At 51.6% G+C, this 22678-nt stretch overlaps 2 protein-coding genes and 1 long non-coding RNA gene across 4 annotated transcripts; 1 reads left to right on the forward strand and 2 right to left on the reverse strand.

Moving 5' to 3' along the window:
* Positions 1-7433: 7433 nt before the first annotated feature.
* LOC148773504 (melanoma-associated antigen 10-like) lies at positions 7434-8228 on the reverse strand. Its single transcript, XM_088833898.1, has one exon. The coding sequence runs from the start codon at positions 8226-8228 to the stop codon at positions 7434-7436; it is 795 nt and encodes a 264-aa protein (XP_088690024.1).
* A 6095-nt stretch (positions 8229-14323) lies between these two features.
* On the forward strand, positions 14324-19181 carry LOC148773505 (melanoma-associated antigen 8-like). Its single transcript, XM_088834316.1, has 3 exons — positions 14324-14368; positions 18062-18178; positions 18735-19181. Exons 1-3 carry the CDS (start codon positions 14324-14326, stop codon positions 19179-19181), a joined length of 609 nt encoding a protein of 202 aa, XP_088690442.1.
* Positions 19182-19387: 206 nt separating this feature from the next.
* Positions 19388-21758, reverse strand: LOC148773506 (uncharacterized). 2 transcript variants are annotated; one of them, XR_016036830.1, is made up of 3 exons: positions 21649-21758; positions 20804-20980; positions 19388-20332 (listed from the first exon to the last, which is right to left on the reverse strand). It is a non-coding gene; the product is annotated as an uncharacterized LOC148773506 (long non-coding RNA). The 2 variants fall into 2 exon arrangements; XR_016036829.1 differs by lacking the exon at positions 21649-21758 and adding an exon at positions 21296-21526.
* Positions 21759-22678: the final 920 nt, after the last annotated feature.

Raw genomic sequence — 22678 nt, forward strand, 5'->3', positions numbered from 1 at the left:
TAATCATGAGGGAGGCTTTCTTATCTCTCCTTGCTATTCTTTGGAACTCTGCATTCACATGGGTGTATCTTTTCTTTTCTCCTTTGCCTATCACTTCTTTTCTCAGCTATTTGTAAGGCCTTGTCAGACAACCACTTTGCTTTTTTGCATTTCTTTTTCTTGGGGGTGGTCTTGATCACTGCCTCCTTTACAATGTCACAAACCTCCATCCATAGTTCTTCAGGCACTCTGTCTATCAGATCTAATCCCTTGAATCTATTTGTCACTTCTACTGTATAATTGTAAGGGATTTGATTTAGGTCATACCTGAATGGTCTGGTGGTTCTGTCTACTTTCACTATGTAACTTCTCACTATGTACATCTATTCTCTCAAATTCTTTCAGCATCTTTACGATCATTACCTTAAACTCTTTATTTGGTAAATTGTTTTCTCCATTTCACTTAGTTTTTCTCCTGGGATTTTATCTCATTCCTTCAACTGGAACATATTCTGTCCCCTCATTTTTTCTAATTAGCTATTTTTATTTCTATATCTTTAGCAGTTGGTTTTATTTCTTGATCTTGGAGTAGTGGTCTTTGGAAGGAGACAACCTATGTATCCCAACAGTTCCCTGCCCTCTTGTCACCAAAAATATATTCTCTAGTTTTGCCCCCGTGGGGACTGCTTGGTCCCTTCGCTTGAGGCAGGCTGACTGGGGTGGGCAGCCTGGTAGGCATGGCTGACCCCTGGTCTGCTTGGTTGCCAGGCCTTACCTTGTGCAGAGGCTGATGATCACCAGTAGGTGCAGTTGGATCATGAGGTGTCTGGCTTCTGAGACCTGGGTGGTCCCAGGTCTAGTGCCAGCACACTGGTGGGTGGAGCAGTGTTCTGGGGTGGATGGTTACACAGCCAAGGGTTCCCAGATCTAGTGTTAGCCTGCTGTTGTGTGGAACTCATTCCTGACACAGCTGGTTTCAGGGTCCAGGGTGCCCTGAATCAAGTCTCTTCCTTCTCTGGAAATCCAGCTCCTATAGGGTCCCTGGTCTGCTGCTGGCCCATTAGTGGGTGGGCTTGGACCTGACATGGCAGGCTGTAGGGCTACAGTGGACCTGGGGTTGCTTCCTTCTCACTGTTGGATGCAGTGAGGGTCCTAATGCAACTGGCGTGCTCATGGGTGGGGCTGTGGTCATGCTCACCTATCTGTTTGGTCTGAGTCTTCCCAGTACTGATGCCAACAAGCTGCCTGGTGGGGCTGAGATATCTTGCCATAAGTGAGAGGGAGGATTTCAAAATGGCACTTGCCAGCACCCATGTCCTTTGGTAGAACCAGCGCCCTCAGGTGGCTGCCACCAGTAGCTCTGCCCCAGGGTGAGCTCCATTTACCTACTGCCTCTCCAGGAGCTCTCAGAGATGAGCAGGTGGGTCTCGCGCAGGCTCTTTCAAATTACTGCTTCCACACAGAGTATTGGAGTGGGTGAGATTTTCCATATGTATTGAAAGAGTGGTCTCTAGCTGCTAAAGCTGCCTGGCTCTCCTAAGAGTAAACCTGTTTCCTTTTAAACCCAAATGTTTTGTGGGTATGTTGTCCCGATGCATGACCTACAGGCTAGGTGCACAGCATGGGGCTCGGACCCGTCACTTCCTGGGAAGGACATCTGCAGTGACTATTATCCTACCATTTGTGCATTGCCCACCCAGGGTATGGTTCTTGACTATACCATGACTCTGCCCAGCGTACCCATCCTGATGTGGTTGCCTTTCTATAATATATATATATATATATATATAAATGTGTGTATATAAATATATAATTCTATACATATTAATTTCATATATATTTCTATATATAAAATTATATTAATTTCATCACAGACTACTGCTGAATCCTCAGTGTCATACTGTTCCTCAAGAAGACCATTGAGCTACTAATGGTGAGTTGATCAAATATCTCACTTTCATCCTTGATGGAGGAGAGGTCTATCTTTGCTGAAATTGATAGGTACACGTTCTAGATGTGGGTTTCGCTTTCCTGCTAGCAGTGCCTTGTCTGGTGCCTCTATTTGAGGGCTCACAGAATGCAGGACTGAGTGACACAGAATATTTCATAAAACCATCCAGGACCAAGAGACCCTCTAATAGGACACCAGAGGCTCAGAGGCCAAGTGCCCATGAGATCCAAAGTCGCTATCTCAGCCTCCACCTTCCAGAAGCTGCTGATCTTCTGGAGGAATGGAATGACCTCTACAAAGCAGACGTGATGTGCACACTGGGATATGAGAGCCCGTGGTGCTGGGGTGTCACCCTCCAGGGACCGGACACGCTCCACATCTGTCATCCTTAGTTCCCCCACAAGGTAAGATGCATGGTCCTTGAACCAGAGGGTAGAGTGACCCCACTGATCACCACTCCCAATGACCCATGACCCCACCTACCATCACTGCCAGTGACCCACAGGGAACTTGGACTTCCAGTCTCCCACGAGGAGGTTCTATACTTCCACAGCAGGACTATCCACATTAGCCACATCTAGCTATTTACATTTGACTTCACATTATATTATGGTAGAAGGCCAGGCCCTGGGATACACTAAGCACATTTGAGTTCACAATACAGTTCACAGTAGCCTCATGTGGCTACTGGTTGCCCTATTGATGGTGGTGACACACAACAGGCTGTTCCCAAAGGAAGAAGTTTTCCCCAGGAGATACAATAGCAGTCCTACCAATCTATGAGTCACGGTTCCCATCTAGGCACTCGGAATCCTCCTGCTCGGGACCAGAACACACAGAGAACTGTCCCCATCCTGGAAGGCAGAGCTGACCTTGATCCTAAGGAGTGTGTGGGTTACTCTGGCACAGGGGGAACAGCGAGGAAACATCTCTAACAGCCAGGTGATGTGTCTTGGGTTCCTGCTCCATTTTCCTGGAAATGGCCGAGGTCCTGGCTGAGAGTGCAGGGGATTTAGAACGGATCTCAGGCAAGAGAGAGTGACCGTCAGTTGTGGTGCAGCAGCTGCTGCAACTGTGAGGGCCCAGCATTTGTCCAGTCTTTCTCTCTGAGCTTCTTTAGGAGGAGTGGAGACCAACCAGAATCCTCAAGGAGCTGTCCTCAGAGGAGGCCAACTCTCCAGATGAAGGGAGTGTATGTCAGTGCTGGGAGGGGTGGATTATAATGGATGCTGTGGTGCCACCCAGATCTCCTCTTTGTCACTAGCCCACTCATTTGCCCAGGGCCACGGGTGTTGGTGGATGAGGACTCAGAGCAAAAGTCTTCTCTGGAATTGCCCTCCACTGAAGGGGCTGCCTCTCTGGGGGAAGCTCGTTGTGAGAGACTACTCACAGGATCAATTGGGGATCATACAGTGGCCTGAACCCCTCACCTTGATTAGGTTGATCTCTGCAGGGTCTTCCTTTTTGATGTCTGCCTTCTGAAAATTACTATGACCACCGTGCTCTTAAATGGCACCAGAAGTGAATAACAGAATGAAATGCAAGTTACACACACAGACTTAGCCTTTGGAGGTTGAAGTCATGGGCTGGGATGATCCCTGTGCCCTGTCAGAAGTTCCAGGAATATGACCCCCATGTATTTGTGTTGGACTCAATCACAAAGCTATATCTCAAGGCTTCTGTGCCCTGATGGTTATTTTGGCAGGTCAGATCATCTTCTTGTCCCAGAGAATAAACGGAACAGAACTAGCAAGCATTTACCAGTACTATTACGATAAAAGTATTTATGCATCACACAGTAAGGCAGAGGAGTATGAATGAATGGACTCCGAGTTAGACATTTTCAATTGGCCTCCTGTTTGCATTTCATGAAGCACAAAGAAGTGGGCTTCAGGCTGGATACTTAGAAATGTTAGTATTCCCTGTGACAAGGAATAGTTCAGCTACAGTTGAGGCACTTACAATCAGCCTCCTGTTTGCTCTCTGAAATGAATAAAACAATAGAGACAGCGTAAATAGCCAGGGTTTGTCTGTTATAAATACCTAAAGTAACAGTCATGGCAAGGACAAAGAGGGGCAAAACCCTGTTTGAGTAAAGGATAAAATATCTCCACTCCCCCATCTTTTGGGACAAGGGAGACACCAGACATGTGAAAAAAGGCTCCTTGTGAGTCAAAAGTCAAGGGATAATGCCAGACCATAATGAGTCTTGATCCTCACAGAAACCTTCACTTTGAGATCCATCTTGGCTGAGGGGTGTGTGTATGAATGCAGGGGAGTGTCCCAGGGTAGGTCAGGTGTGGAAAAGAAACCAGATAATTGGCCGGAAGGAAGACAAATCTTTACCGCCTCTTGACTGTGCTCCTGCTCACCAGGTGTGACATCCACACTCTTTCTCACCAGGATTGCATCTCTGCCTTGTTTCTGTCTCAACTAAACTATTTCTTTATGTGCTCTCCCACTTGTTGTGTTGTTTCTAACGATACACTTTGCACCTGCATTTGCAGTTTCTGTCTCTGTGATAAATGCATTTTTCACTGGAGGCAATGATCCATGACAAAACAGCTTTCAGCCTCTAGCCCTTGCTAGTCTCCTGGCTAGGATTCCTGGCTCTCATCTAGGTTACCCAGGATCAATTCCTGGGCAGAGAATTAAGATCTCACTTCACACAAATGCTCACTGCTGCCTCACAAGATCAGTGCCACTGGGAAGAGCCCAGGTCCTCACCTTGGCCCTGAATGGACTGAGCCTGGACAGAACTTCCATCAGTCAGTCAGGAAGGAGCATTTTCTGCTTCTTGGGAGCTCAGCCCATGGATGTGGCACAAACCTGCATCCAGAATATCTTTCCACCCCATCCCAGATATCAGCACAAATGGGATGCTTTTCCCCCAAACAATGTGCTATTGTTATTTATATGAAAAGTTTTTTTTCTGTCTTTGTATTTATTTATTTATTATTTTTATTTTTATTAATTTAATTAATTTACAGTATTTACTTACTTTACAATATTGTATTGGTTTTGCCATACATTGACTTGAATTCACCATGAGTGTACATGTGTTCCGCATCCTGAACCCCCCTCCCACCTCCCTCCCCATCCCATCCCTCTGGGTCATCCCAGTGCACCAGCTCCGAGCACCCTGAACCATGCATCAAACCTGGAATGGTGATTCATTTCACATATGATATTTTACATGTTTCAGTGCTATTCTCCCAAATCATCCCACCCTCGCCCTCTCCCACAGAGTTCAAAAGACTGTTCTGTACATCTGTATCTCTTTTGCTGTCTCGCATACAGGGTTATTGTTACCTTCTTTCTAAATTCCATATATATGCTTTACTATACTGTATTGGTGTTTTTCTTTGTGGCTTACTTCACTCTGTATAATAGGCTCCAGTTTCATCCACCTCATTAGAACCAATTCAAATGTATTCTTTTTAATGGCTGAGTAATATTCCATTGTGTATATGTCCCACAGCTTTCTTATTTTTTATATACAATATTGTATTTGTTTTGCCATACATTGACATGAATCCACCCCGGGTGTACTTGTATTTAAATTGGTGAATTGGTCTTGTATTTATTCCCAAACTGTTGTAGGTTTACCTAGGATCCCATGTTTCCTGCATGCAGCTTCCAGTAAGCAGAGGGAAAAGACACATGGACAAGGACCTGGAGTCTCTCCCCTGCCTTGCAGTGTATTCGGTGCTGGTAGGTATAGCTTGTGATGAACACAATGCCCGTCGTATGTTGAGGAGTTTCTGGGAAAGCCAAACATGCATTGAATCTCCAACTGTTTCTAGTCACCACTCTGTATCATCGGCACTTTCAAATGCAAGATCTGATTTAGCTTCCAAGGCTCTTGGGAATGTCAGAGAGGGTCCCCCCGGCTCCCTCCAGTGCTCTTTCTGCCCTTCCCTCTGCAGTGATAGCACCCACAGTCTCAGCGAGCTAAGGATGTGCCCCTGCCTCCTGATGCCAGACACAGTCTCCTGCTGGAAGTCCCGGCTGCCTCCACATGATGGAACTTGCCTGAGCACCTGCACAGGTGCCCACAGGCTCCCCAACAGCCCTGAGCTTCATGAGGGGCAGGTATCAGACAAGCGACAGTTAGAGGACAAGAACAGTGGGAGTTTTCTTATAAAATCCAGCTAGGATATGCACAATGCAGCACTTTTCAACTCCAGGGAGGATTCTGAGGTGTCTGAATTCAAGTTCAGTGCAGATTTTGCCACTGTGGTTTCCATAACCCCTCCTCATCTATGGCTTTAGGGCCTGAACACCTGGATAAGCTGATCCTTTAGGTTAAGTGCACAGCCACCAGTTTCAAAGAAGACATTCCATTAAAATCCTACCAAAAGTTTGGGAGTGCTTACCAAGACTTCTTCAAGTATATTCTCCAAGACTGAGTAGATTGTGCAGCAAACCAAAGTCCACTCCCAAAGCAGCATAAACAGGTGTCTAACTGTTCCTGACCGTAGTGTAACTTCCCTTCCTGCCCCAGGAAATTTATCTAGGACAGAAGAGGATCTTCTAATGTGTATGTCCCATTTCAGATTTTCTTCTCACTCATAAGACACTGTGTATAACTCAGGCTGCTGCCACCGCCCAGGTTAATTACCATCACCTCTCACAGAATGAACGCAGTTTCCCAAAGCCCCAAACCACCCTGGCTCAGGCACCGACACTCAAGTGCTCCTCCTGTACCCTGCCCCTGGTTCCCCTGTTCTGTGGAACTAGGGGATGTCTCTCCACCTTCCGCATGTGACTGCAGCTCTTAGATCATCACTCTAGGTGTTGGGGTGTCCTGCTTCTCCTAGTGTCCCCACTGCTAACACAGGGCTTTCCACTGAGCACAGGCTCCACAAAGGTCTCTGGAGTAAATGAGCCAGAGTGGGGCACATAATAAGTCTGATCAGGCTTTGTGTACTTTCTTAAATAATAACTTGAAAAAATCCAATTGAACAGAGATAGTTCAGCTGTATAAAAGGACAGACAAGAAGTATAGAGGAACTCAGCTCAAATACATTTTATTTTTTAATTCTTACTAAGTAATATCATACTTCCAAAATAGTTATATTCCAAGTCCATGGAATCTTGTTCAGGGTCACAAAATAAAACGAAAGTGTTCACAATGACTTTTGAGAAACAGCAAAACTCTTGTTCTTGACCTGGGTAAGCACAAACACACTGTGATCAACGTTACTGACATGGTGCGACACTGAAGCTCATTAAGCCTCCTATTAAAAGGAACAACATTTGAAACATTTCTAAAGGAAGCAGAAGTGGATCTCCATGTCATTTAGAGAACAGGAAGCCAAAGATGCTACACACCAGTTCCCCCAACTGGCCCAGGCCGTCACGACTAAGGCTGAATGCTCCCTCTTCAAACACACAGGGAAGGCTCAGCCTCCCTTCCTACCCCCAGGACAAGCTGCTGGATGTGGGCCTGAAAGGAGCCTGGCTGCTGCTCAGGCTCAGGGCCCCTCTTCCTCCTGCCTCACACCTCTGCACACCGGGGTGGGAAGAACCTGGGACCCCTGCCATTGACCCTGCGCAGGTAGTCCTTGACTTGCTGCTTGCTGGTCTCCGCATAGGCCCGGGGACCCCACAGGAACTCGTAACGAGCAGGGTGGCTGTGAGGCACCTGCCGGTACTGCAGGTACCCCGCCCGCACCCACACTTGGGTCAGCAGCTCCTTGGGCTCCCCATAGATGCCGTGCTCTATCCCAGCAAATACCCCCATCCTGCTAAGTGCCCCCCAGACCTTCTCCTCAGGGACCCGGTCCCCTTCTAGGAGAATCAGGCTCAGGGCCGCCACCAGGAGGCCAGCCTTTGGCATGCTCTGCCCATCCCTCTGCATCTCATTGAGGGTGAGGCCCAGGGTGGGGACCATGGCATAGATGTGCTCTCTGGGGTCCACCTCTTTCAAATCCAGGCCAAAGACCAGCTGCAGGCACTGCGTGGCTTTACGGAAGACCACGGGGAAGTGGGCCTGGTTATCCCTGAGGACCGTATTCAGCATTTCAGCCTGGAAAATCGGCTCCTTGGTGCCATACTTGAGGAGCAGGAACTCCAGTAGTTGTGTCGTCATCACACTCAGAGCCTGCTTGAGCAAGATCTCCGCATCCACGGCGGCAGCGGAAGATGAGACTGGAGGGGAGGAGGCCAGAGGGGTTGAGGCATCCTCCGCCTCAGCCCCCAGAAGCGGCACCTCCACTGTACCCTGGGCCTGGATTTGACCCTGAAGGTCTTCCTCAGGAGTGTAGAGCTCATTCGTCGGGACCACAGGCATGATGACTGGGGTCTTGTGCCCAGTGTGGTTGTGGCAGGGGGAAAATGGAGACCACTGACCTGGGAAAGAGAGAGAGTGTAAATGGTCTCAGTTTTGAAATGTGCCTCGGGTGGCTCTGACTGAGGCTGCTTACTGGTCTTCCTTGAGGGCTGCTCTTGGGCGTTACAGGGGCACTCCTCCTTGGTGGTAAGTCCCCTGTCAAATGAGGAAGAGAAATTCTGATTCAGGGTGCAGCAAGTACAGCCTGAGGTTCTGGGGCTGACAAGATGGGGGGAATTAGGGCGTTTTGAGGTCCCTTCTGTTCTGGGATGGGGAGCCCCTGTGCACACTCAGGACACCCTCCTCACCTTGACTCCTGGCACTCCTGTGGCCTCAGAACACAGACCTCAGGCCTCCACCTTTGCTTCCTGGTTCCTAGAGCTCCTGTGAGACAAATGGAAGGGGCACCTCGGGGGTAGAGTGTGGCACAGACCTAGGCCTTCTGTGCTGGTAGGAGGGGTTGACTCTGTGAGGTCCCTCCAGATCTGGGGTGGGTAGTCCCATCGGGGCTCACGTGTAGTGCTCACTTTTCCACTGGAGTGGCCTGGACCCTCCCCATTTGGGGGCCTGCAGGGAAACTCAGAACAAGAGCTAAGTCTGGACAGAAAGTGCTGAGGGGTCCCATACGCGGCCGCACCTGCCTAGGGCCTCCGGCGGGTCCTAGGCTGGGGAGATGCTGGGTCCTCACTTCTCACGTCCTACCTGGCCTCCCAGCACTGAACGGAGGGGCGGGCGTCTGCTCAGTCCTCCCTCGGGGTCCAGGGAGTCCAGCCTCTGCAGACCTGAAGCCTCCGCCCTCCACCAGAACACCTCACCTTAAGGCCCCTAAGAAAGAGGTGAATAAACTGCTCCCCCCTCTCTGGGGCCTCCAAGACCGCCCCCACCCTGCCCCTCCCTGCGCAAGAGCAAGGATCCCTCCCTGCCTCGGGGTCTAACAGCCTCAGTCCTTCCTCGCATGGAGCCTAGACTCTAGGCAGGACCCGCGATTGTCCCGTCCGCCATGTTGAAACCCCATCACTTCCACCAGGTCCCCAGGCTCTCTGAGACCCGGATGTCAGGAAATCCTGCACATGATCATCCCGCCCGGGGACTACCAGGGTCCCCTCTGTTCCGGGGTTGGGTTCCACTCCTCCCTCAGTGTCCTCACCCTGACTCCCGGTAGGACCTGGGCTCTGTCCTCTCCCTACCTGAGGCCCGGCTCCTCACACCAAGTCCCTGCTCTCTCTGAGACCCGCATGTCAGGAAGTCAGACAGGCTTAGTGTTCTCTTCTCACCACAAGGGGTCCCAGGGCAACTACAGGGGCGGGGATCTGTAGGCTTCCGTCGGTCCTCCTTCAGGCACCTCACCTTGCCTCCAGTCAGGACCTGGGATTCTCGCCTCTCACCAACTGAAGTCCTGGGCCCTTGTACCAGGGCTCCAGTCTCTCCAAGACCCAGAAGTCAGGAAGTCAGACCATGCCGGTTTCGCTCATTCTATCCCATGGACACCCTGGACTGATAACAGAGACGGGCTACTCTGAGGTCTCCTCTGATTGCGGTCCACGGTACCCTAGTCCTCCCTCAGTGACCTCAACTTGACACACCACAGGACCTGGGAATCGGCCCACCTGAGTCCGTGCCTCATGTGCAAAGTCCCCAGTCTGAGACCTGGATGTCAGGAAGCCCGCCCGCTGTTTCAGGACCCCAAGCTGTAACCCGGATATCAGGAAGTTAGACCACGCATGTTGGGCTCATCCTACCCCCGGGCCACCAAGGACCAACAGCAGCAAAAGGCTTCTCTGAGGTTTCCTCTGATTGGGTTCCATGGTCTTTTCAGTCCTCCCTCAAGATCCTCAGCTTGACTCCCTGCCGGAGCTGGGATTCTTCCCTCTGCCCACCTGAGGCCACTCCCCCATACCAGATCTCCAGTCTCACTGATACCCAGATGTCAAGAAATACGGTATGTATTCATCTCGCCCAAGTCCTCCCAGAGCCCACTCAATAATGGGGTCCAGAGTCCCCACAGTCCTCCCTCAGGGTCCTCACCCAGACTTTTTCAGATCCTAAGATCCTCCCCTTCCCCTTTGAGGCCCCTCCCCTTATATCAAGTCTCCAGTGTCTCTGCAACCTTGTGCTCATGCAGCGACCAGGGTCTCCCTGGACTAAAAGCAGTGACCACCTCTATGTCTTGGGGTCCCAGCGCCCCCCTCAGGGGTCTACCTTGACTCCTAGCACTGCTGGGCTCCTTCACTCTGCTGACCTGATCCCGAGGGCTGTGACCCAGGCCCTCACTTCTCTCCTCACAGAGGGGTCAGTGGCGTCACATATGACATCATATCCAATGAATATTCAGGGTTGATTTCCTTTAGGACTGACTGATTTGATCTCCTTGCTGTCTAAGGGACTTTCAAGAGTCTTCTCCAACACCACAGTTCGAAATTTAGGCTACCCACCACAGTATGCTTGGGCTTCTTTTGTGGCTCAGTTGGTAAAGAATCCGCCTGCAATGCGGAAGACCTTGGTTCAATCCCTGGGTTGGGAGGATCCCCTTGAGAAGGGAAAAGCTACCCACTCCAGTGTTCTGGCCTGGAGAATTCCATGGACTCTATAGTTCATGGATTCACAAAGAGTCAGACACAACTGAGTGACTTAAAAAAAAATGATTATATGTGCTTATATACTCATACATGGCCAAACCACAATGTATGTACGAAACATGTATATGTGGGTGTATGTTTGGATTTTTAGCTATGTATTAATTTTTGGACTACAGTGCTGCTGCTCAATTGCTTCAGTCATGTCCAACTTTTTGCAACCCTATGGACTGTAGCATGCCAGCTCCTCTGTTCATGGGATTCTCTAGGCAAGAATACTGGAGTGGTTTGCTATTTCCTTCCAGGGGATCTTCTTGACCCAGGGACTGAACTCAAGTCTCTTGCATCTCCTGCATTGCAGGCAGATGCTTTTACCACTGAGCCACCATATATATACTTAATTTGTTAAAGAGTATCTGCTATTACTGTTTAGATCTATCGCATACTCCAGTCCTATATTTAGTTTCTTCTTTGTATCTGTTGAGATAGCACTTTTTAAAGAAAGGTGTATGGATGTGAGAGTTGGACTGTGAAGAAGGCTGATCGCCGAAGAATCGATGCTTTTGAACTGTGGTGTTGGAGAAGACTCTTGAGAGTCCCTTATACTGCAAGGAGATCCAACCAGTCCATTCTAGAGGAGATCAATCCTGGATGTTCATTGGAGGGACTGATGCTAAAGCTGAAACTGCAATACTTTGGCCACCTCATGCGACGAGTTGACTCACTGGAAAAGACTCTGATGCTGGGAAAGGTTGGGGGCGGGAGGAGAAGGGGACGACGGAGAATGAGATGGCTGGATGGCATCACCGACTCGATGGACATGAGTTTGAGTGAACTCCGGGAGTTGGTGATGGACAGGGAGGCCTGGCGTGCTGTGATTCATGGGGTCGCGGAGAGTCGGACACGACTGAGTGACTGAACTGAACTGAACTGAACTGAAGTCCTTTGCTGGCTGGTATGTCAGGTAGATATTTGCACAGACTCAGGAATCAGTTTGGTTCAGTTCAGTCACTCAGTCATGTCTGACTCTTTGCGACCCAATGGACTGCAGCACGCCAGGCTTCCCTGTCCATCACCAACTCCCGAAGCTTACTCACGCTCACGTAAGTCGAGTCGGTGATGCCATCCAACCATCTCATGCTCTCTCGACCCCTTCTCCTCCCACCTTCGATCTTTTCCAGCATCGGGGTCTTTTCCAATGAGTCAGTTCTTTGCATCAGGTGGCCAAGGTATTGGAGTTTCAGCTTCAGCATCAGTCCTTCCAATGAACACTCAGGACTGATTTCCTTTAGGATGGACTGGTGGGATCTCCTTGCAGTCCAAGGGACTCTCAAGAGTCTTCTCCAACAGCACAGTTCGAAAGCATCAATTCATCGGCACTCAGCTTTCTTTATGGTCCAACTCTCACATCCATACATGACTATTGGAAAAACCATAGCTTTGATTAGACGGATCTTTTTTGGCAAAGTGAGTCTCTGCTTTCGGTTACCTCAATTAATCTGCCTTTACGGCTGTCCAAATGTTACCCCAGGGTATTTATACCTATGGACTGGGGCCACCTCAGCGTTGTGCGATGAAATTGGAGCAAAGTTTAAAACCTTGTCTCTTTAGCCATCCCACCTCTGCACCTATGCAGCCCAGAGCTCCTCCCTCACTTCCCCTCTGCTCCCCACCCCCTCCCCCAAACCCACGAGCCAGCTCCGCACAGTCTTCACTGTTCTTCAGGGCTTTCTCATGTTTTGTTGTTTAGATATTGTTTATAACTATGTTTTTAAAAAGACTTTTTAAATATAATTTTATTTATTTGTTTATTTTTGGCTGTTCTGGGTCTTTGTTGCTGCACGGGCTTTACTCTAGTTGTGGAGAGCAGGGGCTGCTCTCTAGTTGTGGTGCAAAGCTTCTCACTGCTGTCTGTAGCTTCTCTTGTTGTGGAGCAGGGGCTCTAGGCACTTGGGCTCCAGTAACTGTAGCTCATGGACTCCAGTGAAAGCCGCTCAGTCTTGTCTGACTCTGCGACTCCATTGGTTATACAGTCCATGGAATTCTTCAGGCCAGAACACAGTAGTGGGTAGCCAATCCATTTTCCCATGGGCTGTAGGACATAGGCTCAATGGTTGTAGCATACCGGCTTAGTAGCTCCACAGCATGTGAAATCTTCCCGGATCAGGGATAATGCCCATATCTCCTGCATTTGTAGGTGGATTCTTTACCACTGAGCCACCAGGGAAACCCAAGATTTTTATTTTTATTCTTTACAGCACTTTTCCATGAACACAAAAATAGAGAGATGCTACAGTGATTTTCCATTTACTTCCCGGCTCCAAACAAACATAGCCTCCTCAGTTATTAAGAACCCCACCAGAGTGGTACATTAATTATAACTGAGGAACTTACACTGATATGTCATAATCACGCAGAGATTATAGGTTACACTAGAATTCCCTCTTGGCATTGTACATTCTATTGGTTTGGACAATTGTAAATGAAATTCCACTCTCTAGATGTACCAAAGTTTATCCTTTCACTGACTAAAGAACGCCTGGTTTGCATCTATGTTTTGACAATAATAAGTAAAGTTGCTAAAAACATTCATGTGTAGGTTTTTGTGTAGACATAAGTTCTCAAGTCTTTTGGGTAACAACCCATATGGTTGCTGGATCATACAGTAAGAGCATGTTTAGTTTTGTAAGGAACTGCCAAGCTGTCTTCCAACATGCCTGTGCCATTTTGTATTCTCACCAACAATGAATGGGAGTTCTCAATGGTCCAAATCCTCAACAGAGTGTGGTGTTGTCCCAGGAGCAAAGTTTGGCCATTCTAATAGGTGTGTAGAAACTGTGTGTGTGTCTGGGTGTGTGACATCATCAAGCGATATCTCAGGCCGACTAATCACTAGGGATCAAACTGGGAAAGTCACAGCCAGACTAAAGCATTTTAAAGTCCTGAAACATGTATATTATCATATGTGAAATGAATCGCCAGTTCAGGATCGATGCATGTTACAGGATGCTCGGAGCTGGTGTGCGGGGATGACCCAGAGGGAGGATAAGGGGAGGAGGGAGGTGGGAGGGAGGTTCAGGAGGGGCAACTCATGTACACCCGGGGCGGATTCATGTCAATGTATGGCAAAACCAACCAATATAATATTGTAAGATAATTAGCCTCCAATAAAAAATTTAAAAAAATAAAAAATAAATAAATAAATAAAAAAATAAAGTCCTCCCTGAACAATCAGGAAGCAGCTTTGGGCACATTATGTGAGCAGGTTCACGTTCTCTGCACATAATTCTTATCCTGACTGCTTTCCAGAAGGAAAAGCCGAAAACAAAATTAAAAATATGAAAGAAAACAGCACATTAGGATCAGAAATGGGTAATTCAGAGCGTTTCACACCTTGAAAGACTTTGTGTGAGAAAGAATGGTTTCAGATCATGGGGTGTAGAGGAGACCCTCCAGTTCCAGGCTGTGCAGGGGAGATTCGGAATGAGGTTCCACACCCAAGGAAACATGCACTTGGGAGAAGAGGTGGTAAGTCCAAGGCAGAAACGCTCCCTAGACGTCCAATGGGTCCCCCGGGAGGACCCTCTTTCTCAGAGCCTTGTGGAGGGGTTTGGATCAGGATGGTCCACCTGGGAGTCTTTGTGCTCCTCCCCCTGGCCGTTTCCTACAGCCCAGAGCATTTGCCCTGCCCTGGGCCAGGACTGTGACCATCACCCTTGCTCGGTCTAGACAAGTTATGCCATATGTAACAGTTCTGACATGTGAGATGTGCCATTTCCCATAAAAGATTTTCAGGGAGAAAAGAAGAACTAGATCAATCAATGTACATGAGGGTCCGAAGATATGTACTGGTTCGGAACCTTCACAGTGTTGGGGAAGGTACATCTCTGACCCTCAGGAACAACAGCTACATCCACTGACCAAGCTTTTTACAGACAGCTCACATCAAATGGGAACTCACACCGATGCTTTCACCTTGTACTGTTATGAGACCCATTTTACAGCTGGAGAAATCCAGACTTTGGGTGTCCATGATTTCATTGGGTTATCAGTAGCACGATACGTATTCAAACTGAGCTTCGTGTGGGTTCAAAGCCCCATCCCCCCAGGGGCCTGACCTGTCTCCCTGACAGACAAGGGGAATCCAGCTGTCCTCCCACCTGATGCCTCAGATCACATAATGGAGAAAACAGTGAAGCCAGGCACCATTGCCCATGAGAGACTGACAGAGGATTTTGCCCGTGTGGCCTCCCTAGCCCCATCCAGAAACCACCCCTACTGAAGCGGACACGAGGGCCATAGAGGAGGGATAGGGTGTAGGACGGAGGGTGTGAGCATGGAGAAGGCTCCTGGATGTGGGGGTTGGAGGCCAGCCCGCTGAGGATGGCTCTTATGTTCAGGCTACAGCCCTGCTCTCTCATTCCACTGCCCCCTCTCCTCCCTTCTCTCCCAGCTCCTGGGGATTCCAAGCTCTCCTGCAGACTGGATGTCAGGCAGCGGGAAGCCTGTCCTTTAAAGCACAGTGATCATGGGTCTGGTGGACTCACGGCATCCACAGGGGAGTGAGTATCTGTGCCCTTCAGGGCTGTGTGGACACACATCCATCTGGGTACTGGAGCATACAGGACCTGCTCTGTACATATACCTGGTATCTCCATATATAAGTATGTAAGATCAGGTAATCTCCAGACATTATACATATATATTGGACACACACCACACAGACATGTGAAATGTATTCCTCTCTGTGAATGAGAATTAAACAGTGAAAATCATGTCACTCCAGTTGGTAATATTATCTACTCATCAAACCAAGGGTTCCCCTAACTCACCTGCTGCTGTTTACTCTCTACAGCTGAAACATCTTTTCTGCAAAAGATTTCTGAAGTCTGGTGACCAGTGAAGGGGGCCCCATGAGAAGATATATGGTTCCTTGTGCTCCCCCACAGTAACAAGTGCCACAGCCCCCCCATCAAGCATCTGTGTCGGGACTGCAGTTTTCTCTAAAATGTCAAGGAGGCCCCCCCCCCAGTGAGGACAAGGGGGTCCAGTTACCCCAGAACAGAGGATCCCATAGAATACAACTTCACCTCTAGTGGGGATCCTGGGGACCTGGGGCCAGCCTGTCAGACCTAGACCCCCACCTGGCTTCCTCAGTGAACTCCTGGAGTCAGAGACCTGGTCTGTTGACAAGTCTCATGTGGACAGAGGGAGGGACCCACATCCTGCAGAGACTCCAAGTGAAGACCAGAGGAGACTGAGGGTTCCCAGGGGATGCATGTGTGGCCCTCCTGACAGCCTTAGGGGACCACGAGGCATGGTGTCCAGATGTGACATCACTGATCCCACTGGGAGGTGGGGAAGTGACGGCCTGGGTCACAGAGCTTGGGTTCAGGTCAGCAGGGTGAAGGAGCCCAGCTGTACTAGGAGTCAAGGTAGACCCCTGAGGGGGGCTCTGGGGCCCCAGGACATACAGGTCATCGCTGCTTTTAGCCCAGGGAGACCCCAGCAGGGTTGTGGGAATGAGCCCCCCAACCCCGGTTTCCCTTTCAGTTGTCCTTGCTCAAGAGGGCTGGGTCTCTAAGGGATGCAAAGTCAGGTGGGCAGAAGGTGTCAGTGCCCAGACTAGCTGAGAGTCATGGTGAAGAGCAGAGGGAAGGCTGAGGGACTCCCAGGACATCATCTCAGCCCATGGCATCCTCAGCCACTAAGAAGACCTTGGCTTGGAGCCCTGATGCAATGTCCACAGCCTCCTCCTGGGGCTTCAGGGCAGTAAGGCCCTTGGTGTGAGGGTCTGGTCTCTGCTTTGGACTTTGGCATCCCAGGACCTGCCAAGGCTCAGGATGAGGACCCAGAGGGAGAACACGGGTGACCCCACAGTTCCATGCCTCTGCTGCCAGCCCTGGGCATCCCCAGTGGTGGGATGAGCACTTCACAGGGTGTCCTGACTTCCCTGTCAGGGCCTCAGACAGACTGGAGACCTAGGATAAGGGGTGGGATCTCATGTGGGCAAAGGGAAGGGTCCAGGTCCTCCAGGAATTCACAGGGAGTACACTGATGGAGGACTCAGGGGACCCTGGATCCCAATCTGAGGGGACCCCACAGATCACGCCCCTACTTTTGGCCCTCGAGATCTCTCGGTGTGGAATTAGTAATCCAGGCCAGTCCTCACTTTGTGATATCTGGGTCTCAGAAAGACTGTGGACCTGGTAAGAGGGACGGGGCCAGGTTTTGGGAGAGGAGAGAATCCCAGGTCCTGCCTGGAGACAAGGTAAGATTCTGTGGGAGGACTGAGGGGACCCCAAGGGAAGACTGAGGGGACCCGATAGATCCCCGCCCCTGTCATCTGCCCTGGGAGACCCTGGGGTGAGAAGAGCACGCTAGGGCTGTCCTGTCTTCCTGACATGCAGGTCTCAGAGAGACTGGGGCCCTGGTGTGAGGAGCTGGGCCTCAAACAGGGAGAGGATGGAGCCTAGGTCCTAGCAGGAGTCAAGGTGAGGACCCCGAGGGAGGTCTGAGGGGAGCCAGGCCCCAGAACACAGGGGACCCTGGTAGTCCCCGGGTAGGATGACCTCCTGCAGCATTTCCTGACATCCGGGTTTCAGAGAGGCTGAGGACCTCCTGGGAGTGGTGGGGCCCTAAAATGGCAGACGGGAGAATCCCGGGTCCTCCTGGAGTTCAGGCTCCATGCGAGGAAGGACTGAGGCTATTAGACCCCAAGGCAGGGAGGGATCCTGGCCCTTGTGGTGGATCTTGGAGGCCCCAGAGTGGGTTGAGCAGTTTATTGATCTCTGGCTTAGGGGCCTTTGGAGGTGAGGTATTAGGGGGAGAGGGTGGAGGCTTCAGATCCGCAGAGGGTTGACTCCCGAGATACTGAAGCAGGATTGAGTAGGCCCCCACCTCTGTGGTCAGTGTTAGGAGGCCAGGCGGGAGGTGAGGGGGTGGTGAGCACCGAGCATCTCCCCAGTCTAGGACCCGTGGGAGGCCCTGGGCAGGTGACACCACACATGAGGGCCCTCAGTGCTTTCCGTTCAGACTCAGGTCTTGTTCTGAGTTTCCAGGCAGGCCCACAAAGGGGCGGACCGGGACATCCCAGGAGAACAGTGGGCAATAAAAAGGAGTCCCGAGGGGACCAACCACCCCACAACTGGGGGACCTCGCAGAGTTCATCCCTTCTACCAGCACAGAAGGCTCAAGTCTGTGCCACAGTCTACCCCCTAGGTGCCTCCTCCAGTTTTGATACAGGAGCTCCAGGAACCAGGAGGTGAAGGCAGAGGTCTGTGGCCCGTGTCCACAGGTCTGAGAGCAGAGGAGGTCCAGGCAGTGCCAGGAGTCAAGGTGAGGAGGGTGCCCTGAGTGTGCACCAGGGACTCCCCATCCCAGCACAGAGGGGAGCCCACAAGGCCCTAATCCCCCCCAGCGTGTCAGATCCAGAACCTCACACTGTGCTGACTGCAGCCTGGGGAGCCACCTCACGTCCTCCTTCACGTAGCCAGGGGTGAGGCTGATCTGCAGGAGCTCCTCTATGAGGCCCCAGAGCACCCCTCAAGGGGAGATATGTAAGTGACCCGAGTCAGACCACCCAGGGAGGGTTTCTCAGCCGAGGCCACTCGCAGCCCCGCTTTGCTGCAGACCTGAGTCCCCATCTGTCCCCCTGCCTCCTGTCTCAGACAGAACTCCTGTCTGCAGTTCGACCCCGGTTATCATGCCTGGGATGCATGAGCTCCGCCAGCCTGAGAGAGTCTTTCAGGACCCAAGAGAGGACTCGTGTCTGATGGAGGCACAGTTCATTTGGGGTGAGGAGTAACAGAAGGAGGAGGAGCTGGAGGTGGAGGAGGTGGAGCAGGTGAAGGAAGGAGATGCAGCTTCCTCCTCCTCCTCTCTCCCATTCCAGACCACCCTGCAGGAGGTGGCTACTGCTGCCACAGCCAGTCTCCCCCAGAGCCCTCTGGATGTCTGCCCCTTTCCCACTGCCATGGCTGTCACCCTGGGGAGCCAATCTGAAGACCATGGCCTCAGCAGGCAAGATGAAGTGCCAGGCACCTCACGTGACCAGGAAGATGCCAGGTTCTCGCTCCCAGATGCACTATGGGTGAAGAAGAAAGAGCTGGTGCAATTCCTGCTCAGCAGGTATCTTGCCAAGGAGCCGATCACAAAGGCAGACGTGCTGAATAGTGTCCTCAAATATTACCAGGACCACTTCCTGGTGGTCCTCGGTCAAGCCTCAGAGTACCTGCAGCTTGTCTATGGTTTGGAGGTGAAGGAGGTGGACCAGAGTGAACACACCTGTATCCTTGTCCCCACCTTGGGCCTCACCCTCAAGGAGATGCTGAGGGATTGAGCAGGTGTTGGCCAAAGCCAGCCTCCTGGTGGTGATCCTGTGCCTGATCACTGTGGAGGATGACTGCGCCCCTGAGGAAGAGATCTGGGGAGCACTCATCAGGACACTGATCATCGTGTGTTTGTACTTAGCCAGTTCAAGAACAAGAGATTTTCTCTTTTGTAAAAGAGATTGGAAATGCTTCCATTTTATTTCGTGGTCCTGCACTAGATAACATGGAATTAGAATGATTTTGAAAACGGGAATTTATTTTGCAGTGACATAGTTGATGGAAGAATTAGAAAATAAAAAGTGATAGTAGTGAATTCTTGCTTTTTATACTTGTTGTCTGTCATTTTGTACAGCTAAGGGATCTCGGTTTATTTGGATTTGCCTGGGTTATCAAAGGAAGTGGCAAGTAATCTGAATCAAACAGCCCCTGCTCACTGGCTCACTTATTCTGAAGACCTGTATGGAGCCTCTGCTCCGTGAAAGGCCCTGTGTTAGCAGTGGGGACTCTGGGAGAAGCAAGACACCCCCGCAACTAGAGTGATGGTCTAGGAGGCACAGTCACATGAGGTGTGTCGTGGGAGTGAGGGGAAATGGCACATTGCTGTGAGGTGTCCTTTTGGATCTTGGATAAACCCCAGAGAGATCTCTTTCTGTGGCAGGACGGAAGGGGTCCTGGCTCTTGCTGCATTGCTGCTGACCACAGGGATGGAGTAGGTGTTTTCTACCCCATATCTGCTAGGCATCCTGCAGAACTCCGGTCCCACTCCCTTGAAGTGATGCCCAGAAATCCATGGACTGATCCTTTCTTTCCTGGCCCTGGGGACCCAGAACTCACAGTGTTAACCAGCTTTTAATTATCTTGATTGTCATTGGGCATTGCAATCAAAGACTCGACATTTATTGGTGCTGAAATGATGAAAATAAGGGTTGGGATGGAAGACCAGCTGGGACACAGGCAAAGAGCATTTCTTGCTTCTGTTTCCTGGAGGAACATGGGTCCTGCTGGAATACTCCTCCACACCCAAATTTGACAGTTCCTCTAACTGGAAATGGGGCTTGCCGGGTAGTTCAAACGATGAAGAACGTGAGGCAGCCAGGCACCGAGTCCAACACACACGCTTTGTGAGCCAAGGGACACTTTACAGCAGGCCAAGGGTTACCTGCAAGGACAGACTGCTGCCTGTTTCTGGGCCTGTGGGCCTCTCTGCCTGCCAACACTCAGCACAGCCCCCAGCCTTCCCCTCACCCCCTGGACCCTGTTCCAAAACAGGGAGTTTAGACCAGAACAGAGAGGGAAAAACACTAACCTGTTTCCTAACAACACATTTCTCTCAAGCACCCAGACCAAAATGAGTGGCGATGCCATCTTTTTGTAAAGGTCAAAGACCCAAAGCCTCTCCCTGAGTCCAGAGCAGCACCACACAAGAGGAGTGCCGGACCCCGAACCCCCACCAAGTGGGCAGCACACCCCAGGGCAGGGCCAAGTCAGACCGAATGAGATGGGCACAGACAGGGCACAGCAGTGACTGGACAGTGTCACCATGAGCTGGTCTCTCTGTCACCTTCCCCTTGACAGCCCAGCCTGGACAGGCCTCCCGCCCAAAGGGGGTCAGGTGCTTGAGGATGTCCACCTGGAAGACGTCTTTCCCGGCCCTCCCCAGGACGGGCTGCAGCAGCCAGCGGGGGTTGGCCAGCGCATCAGGTACTTCTGTTGAAGGCTGGGTAGCAGGGCTTCATTCTCCAGCGCCTCCACCTTGTCGGGACCTAGGTTTTCTGGGCACAGCAAAGTGTCCCCAATGTCCACAGACCTGTGTGCAAAGACAAGACACAGAAGGAGAACAAGGTGTTCAAAGTCATACCTGCTAGAGCCTAAGACCGTATCACAGAGGGGACCCGAGGTGAACTGGGCCCTCTGGCTGAGCCCTTTCGGAAGGGCTCACCTCAACAAAGGGAATTGGGGGCAAGGCCAATGAGGGAGGGAGCTAAATGAAAGGGAGAGGCCTGGTGCTCCACGAACCCACCAGGCCACGGGCAGCTCTCAGTCTGCCCACTGCAGGCCGCAGGGACAGAGCAGGAGGGCCCCAGTGGGGAGCCTGTGGGCATCAGGTCCGCAAGTGACTCACCAGCAGAGAGGGGATGCAGTGGGGCCTCATCCCTGGGGAGTCAGGGGACTTGCTCAGGCCCAGCTGTAGGAAGTGTGGGTGGGGAACCCAGGCTGGGTGCTGTGCTGCCTCTCGTGGTCTCTGCCGGGCATGCACACACACACATGGGGACACACACACACAGACACAAGTGCCACCTGCAGACCTGGACCCACCTCTGACTCTCAGAGCATAAACGGGGACTGAGGCCCAGAGTGGTGGTCAGGCACCTCGTGCCACCATCTCCCAGCCCAGGGACCCTCGATGCCCCTCTGAAGAAACCCTAGCCCCCCACCCCCACCAGCTGGTTCAACAGAAAACAAATGAGCACAAACCGGCTGAGATCAAGGGCAGTTCCAGGGGCCATGCGGGCAGCGCAGGGCAGGGCACTTGCCCGGCATTCGTCACTTGCCCGCGATCACTCTGCAGCTGAACTGGTCCCCATCCCTCAGCAAGGCCTGGATCTGGGTGGGGCTCATCCCCAGCCTCTGCTCCAGCAGCTCCCGCCAGGCTGCGTCCTCCCAGTCCCGGTGCCGGATGTGGATGGCCAGGGTACACTGCCGGGTCCGCATAGCACAGGCCTCCACTGAGTTTCCCGGGTCTTGACACCATTTAAGACGAATCCCGCATAAGGCTGTCGGAAGGACAGACAGCCGGACTTCATCTCCCAGGGCTCCCAGGACCTCATGTGGCTGCAGAAACACAGAACCACAAAGACCAGGAGCCTGACACTGAGGCCTCCAAGCTCACAGCCCTGGGCCAGACCTCAGCCCCACGTGCCTGAGCATCCTCCAAGCCTGCTGGAACAGAGGGGAGGATCACAGAGGCCTGGCTCCTTCCATCTGTCTCCACGTGGTCCGCTGACAGGGGGCGGTGACCCAGAGGACCCAGCCATCACATGCAGTTTGTGGGGAGGTCAGGAAGGTGGGCAGGACAGCAGAAGAGAGGCACGAGGTGAGTTCCAAGACAGAGGGACTTGAAACCCTAGGAGCACTGAGGAGGGAGGGTGGGTCCCCTGGCTTCACAGCCCCATGGCCGGGCTCTGGTCGTCTCCCAGCACAGAAAGGCAAAGTCCTGGATTTGGCTTCCTCCACCCCAGGCCCCCACTGCACCCCTCAACTCCCCGGCCCCCATGCCTGCCCATGCTCTGCAGATCCCCGATCTTAGCCCAGGGCTGCTGAGGGCCGATCTGTGCTAACCAATCTGGCCTCGGCCCTGGGGCCACCCTGGACCTCAGATGGCCCTGCCAGGAGTCTTCCCCTCACCTTTGGAAGCTGTCTTCCTCCCAGCCCTTCCCACACCATGGCCTCCACTGTCAGCAGATGCCCCGGCCCCTGCCCAGAACCTAGAGAAAAAGCAAAGAGC

This window comes from Moschus berezovskii, chromosome X (assembly GCF_049115385.1).
Source record: "Moschus berezovskii isolate FMDL1 chromosome X, NW_MosBer_1.0, whole genome shotgun sequence".
Taxonomy (NCBI): domain Eukaryota; kingdom Metazoa; phylum Chordata; class Mammalia; order Artiodactyla; family Moschidae; genus Moschus; species Moschus berezovskii.

What these genes read in the sequence shown, in the direction of transcription:
- LOC148773504 (XM_088833898.1), bottom strand. Translation starts at nt 8,228, where the DNA reads ATGCCTGTGGTCCCGACGAATGAGCTCTACACTCCTGAGGAAGACCTT.
- LOC148773505 (XM_088834316.1), top strand. Translation starts at nt 14,324, where the DNA reads ATGAGGTTCCACACCCAAGGAAACATGCACTTGGGAGAAGAGGTG. An exon ending in TGCACTTGGGAGAAGAGGTG is followed by an intron (nt 14,369 to 18,061) that starts GTAAGTCCAAGG and finishes TCTACCCCCTAG; the next exon opens with GTGCCTCCTCCAGTTTTGAT. An exon ending in AGGCAGTGCCAGGAGTCAAG is followed by an intron (nt 18,179 to 18,734) that starts GTGAGGAGGGTG and finishes CTCCCATTCCAG; the next exon opens with ACCACCCTGCAGGAGGTGGC.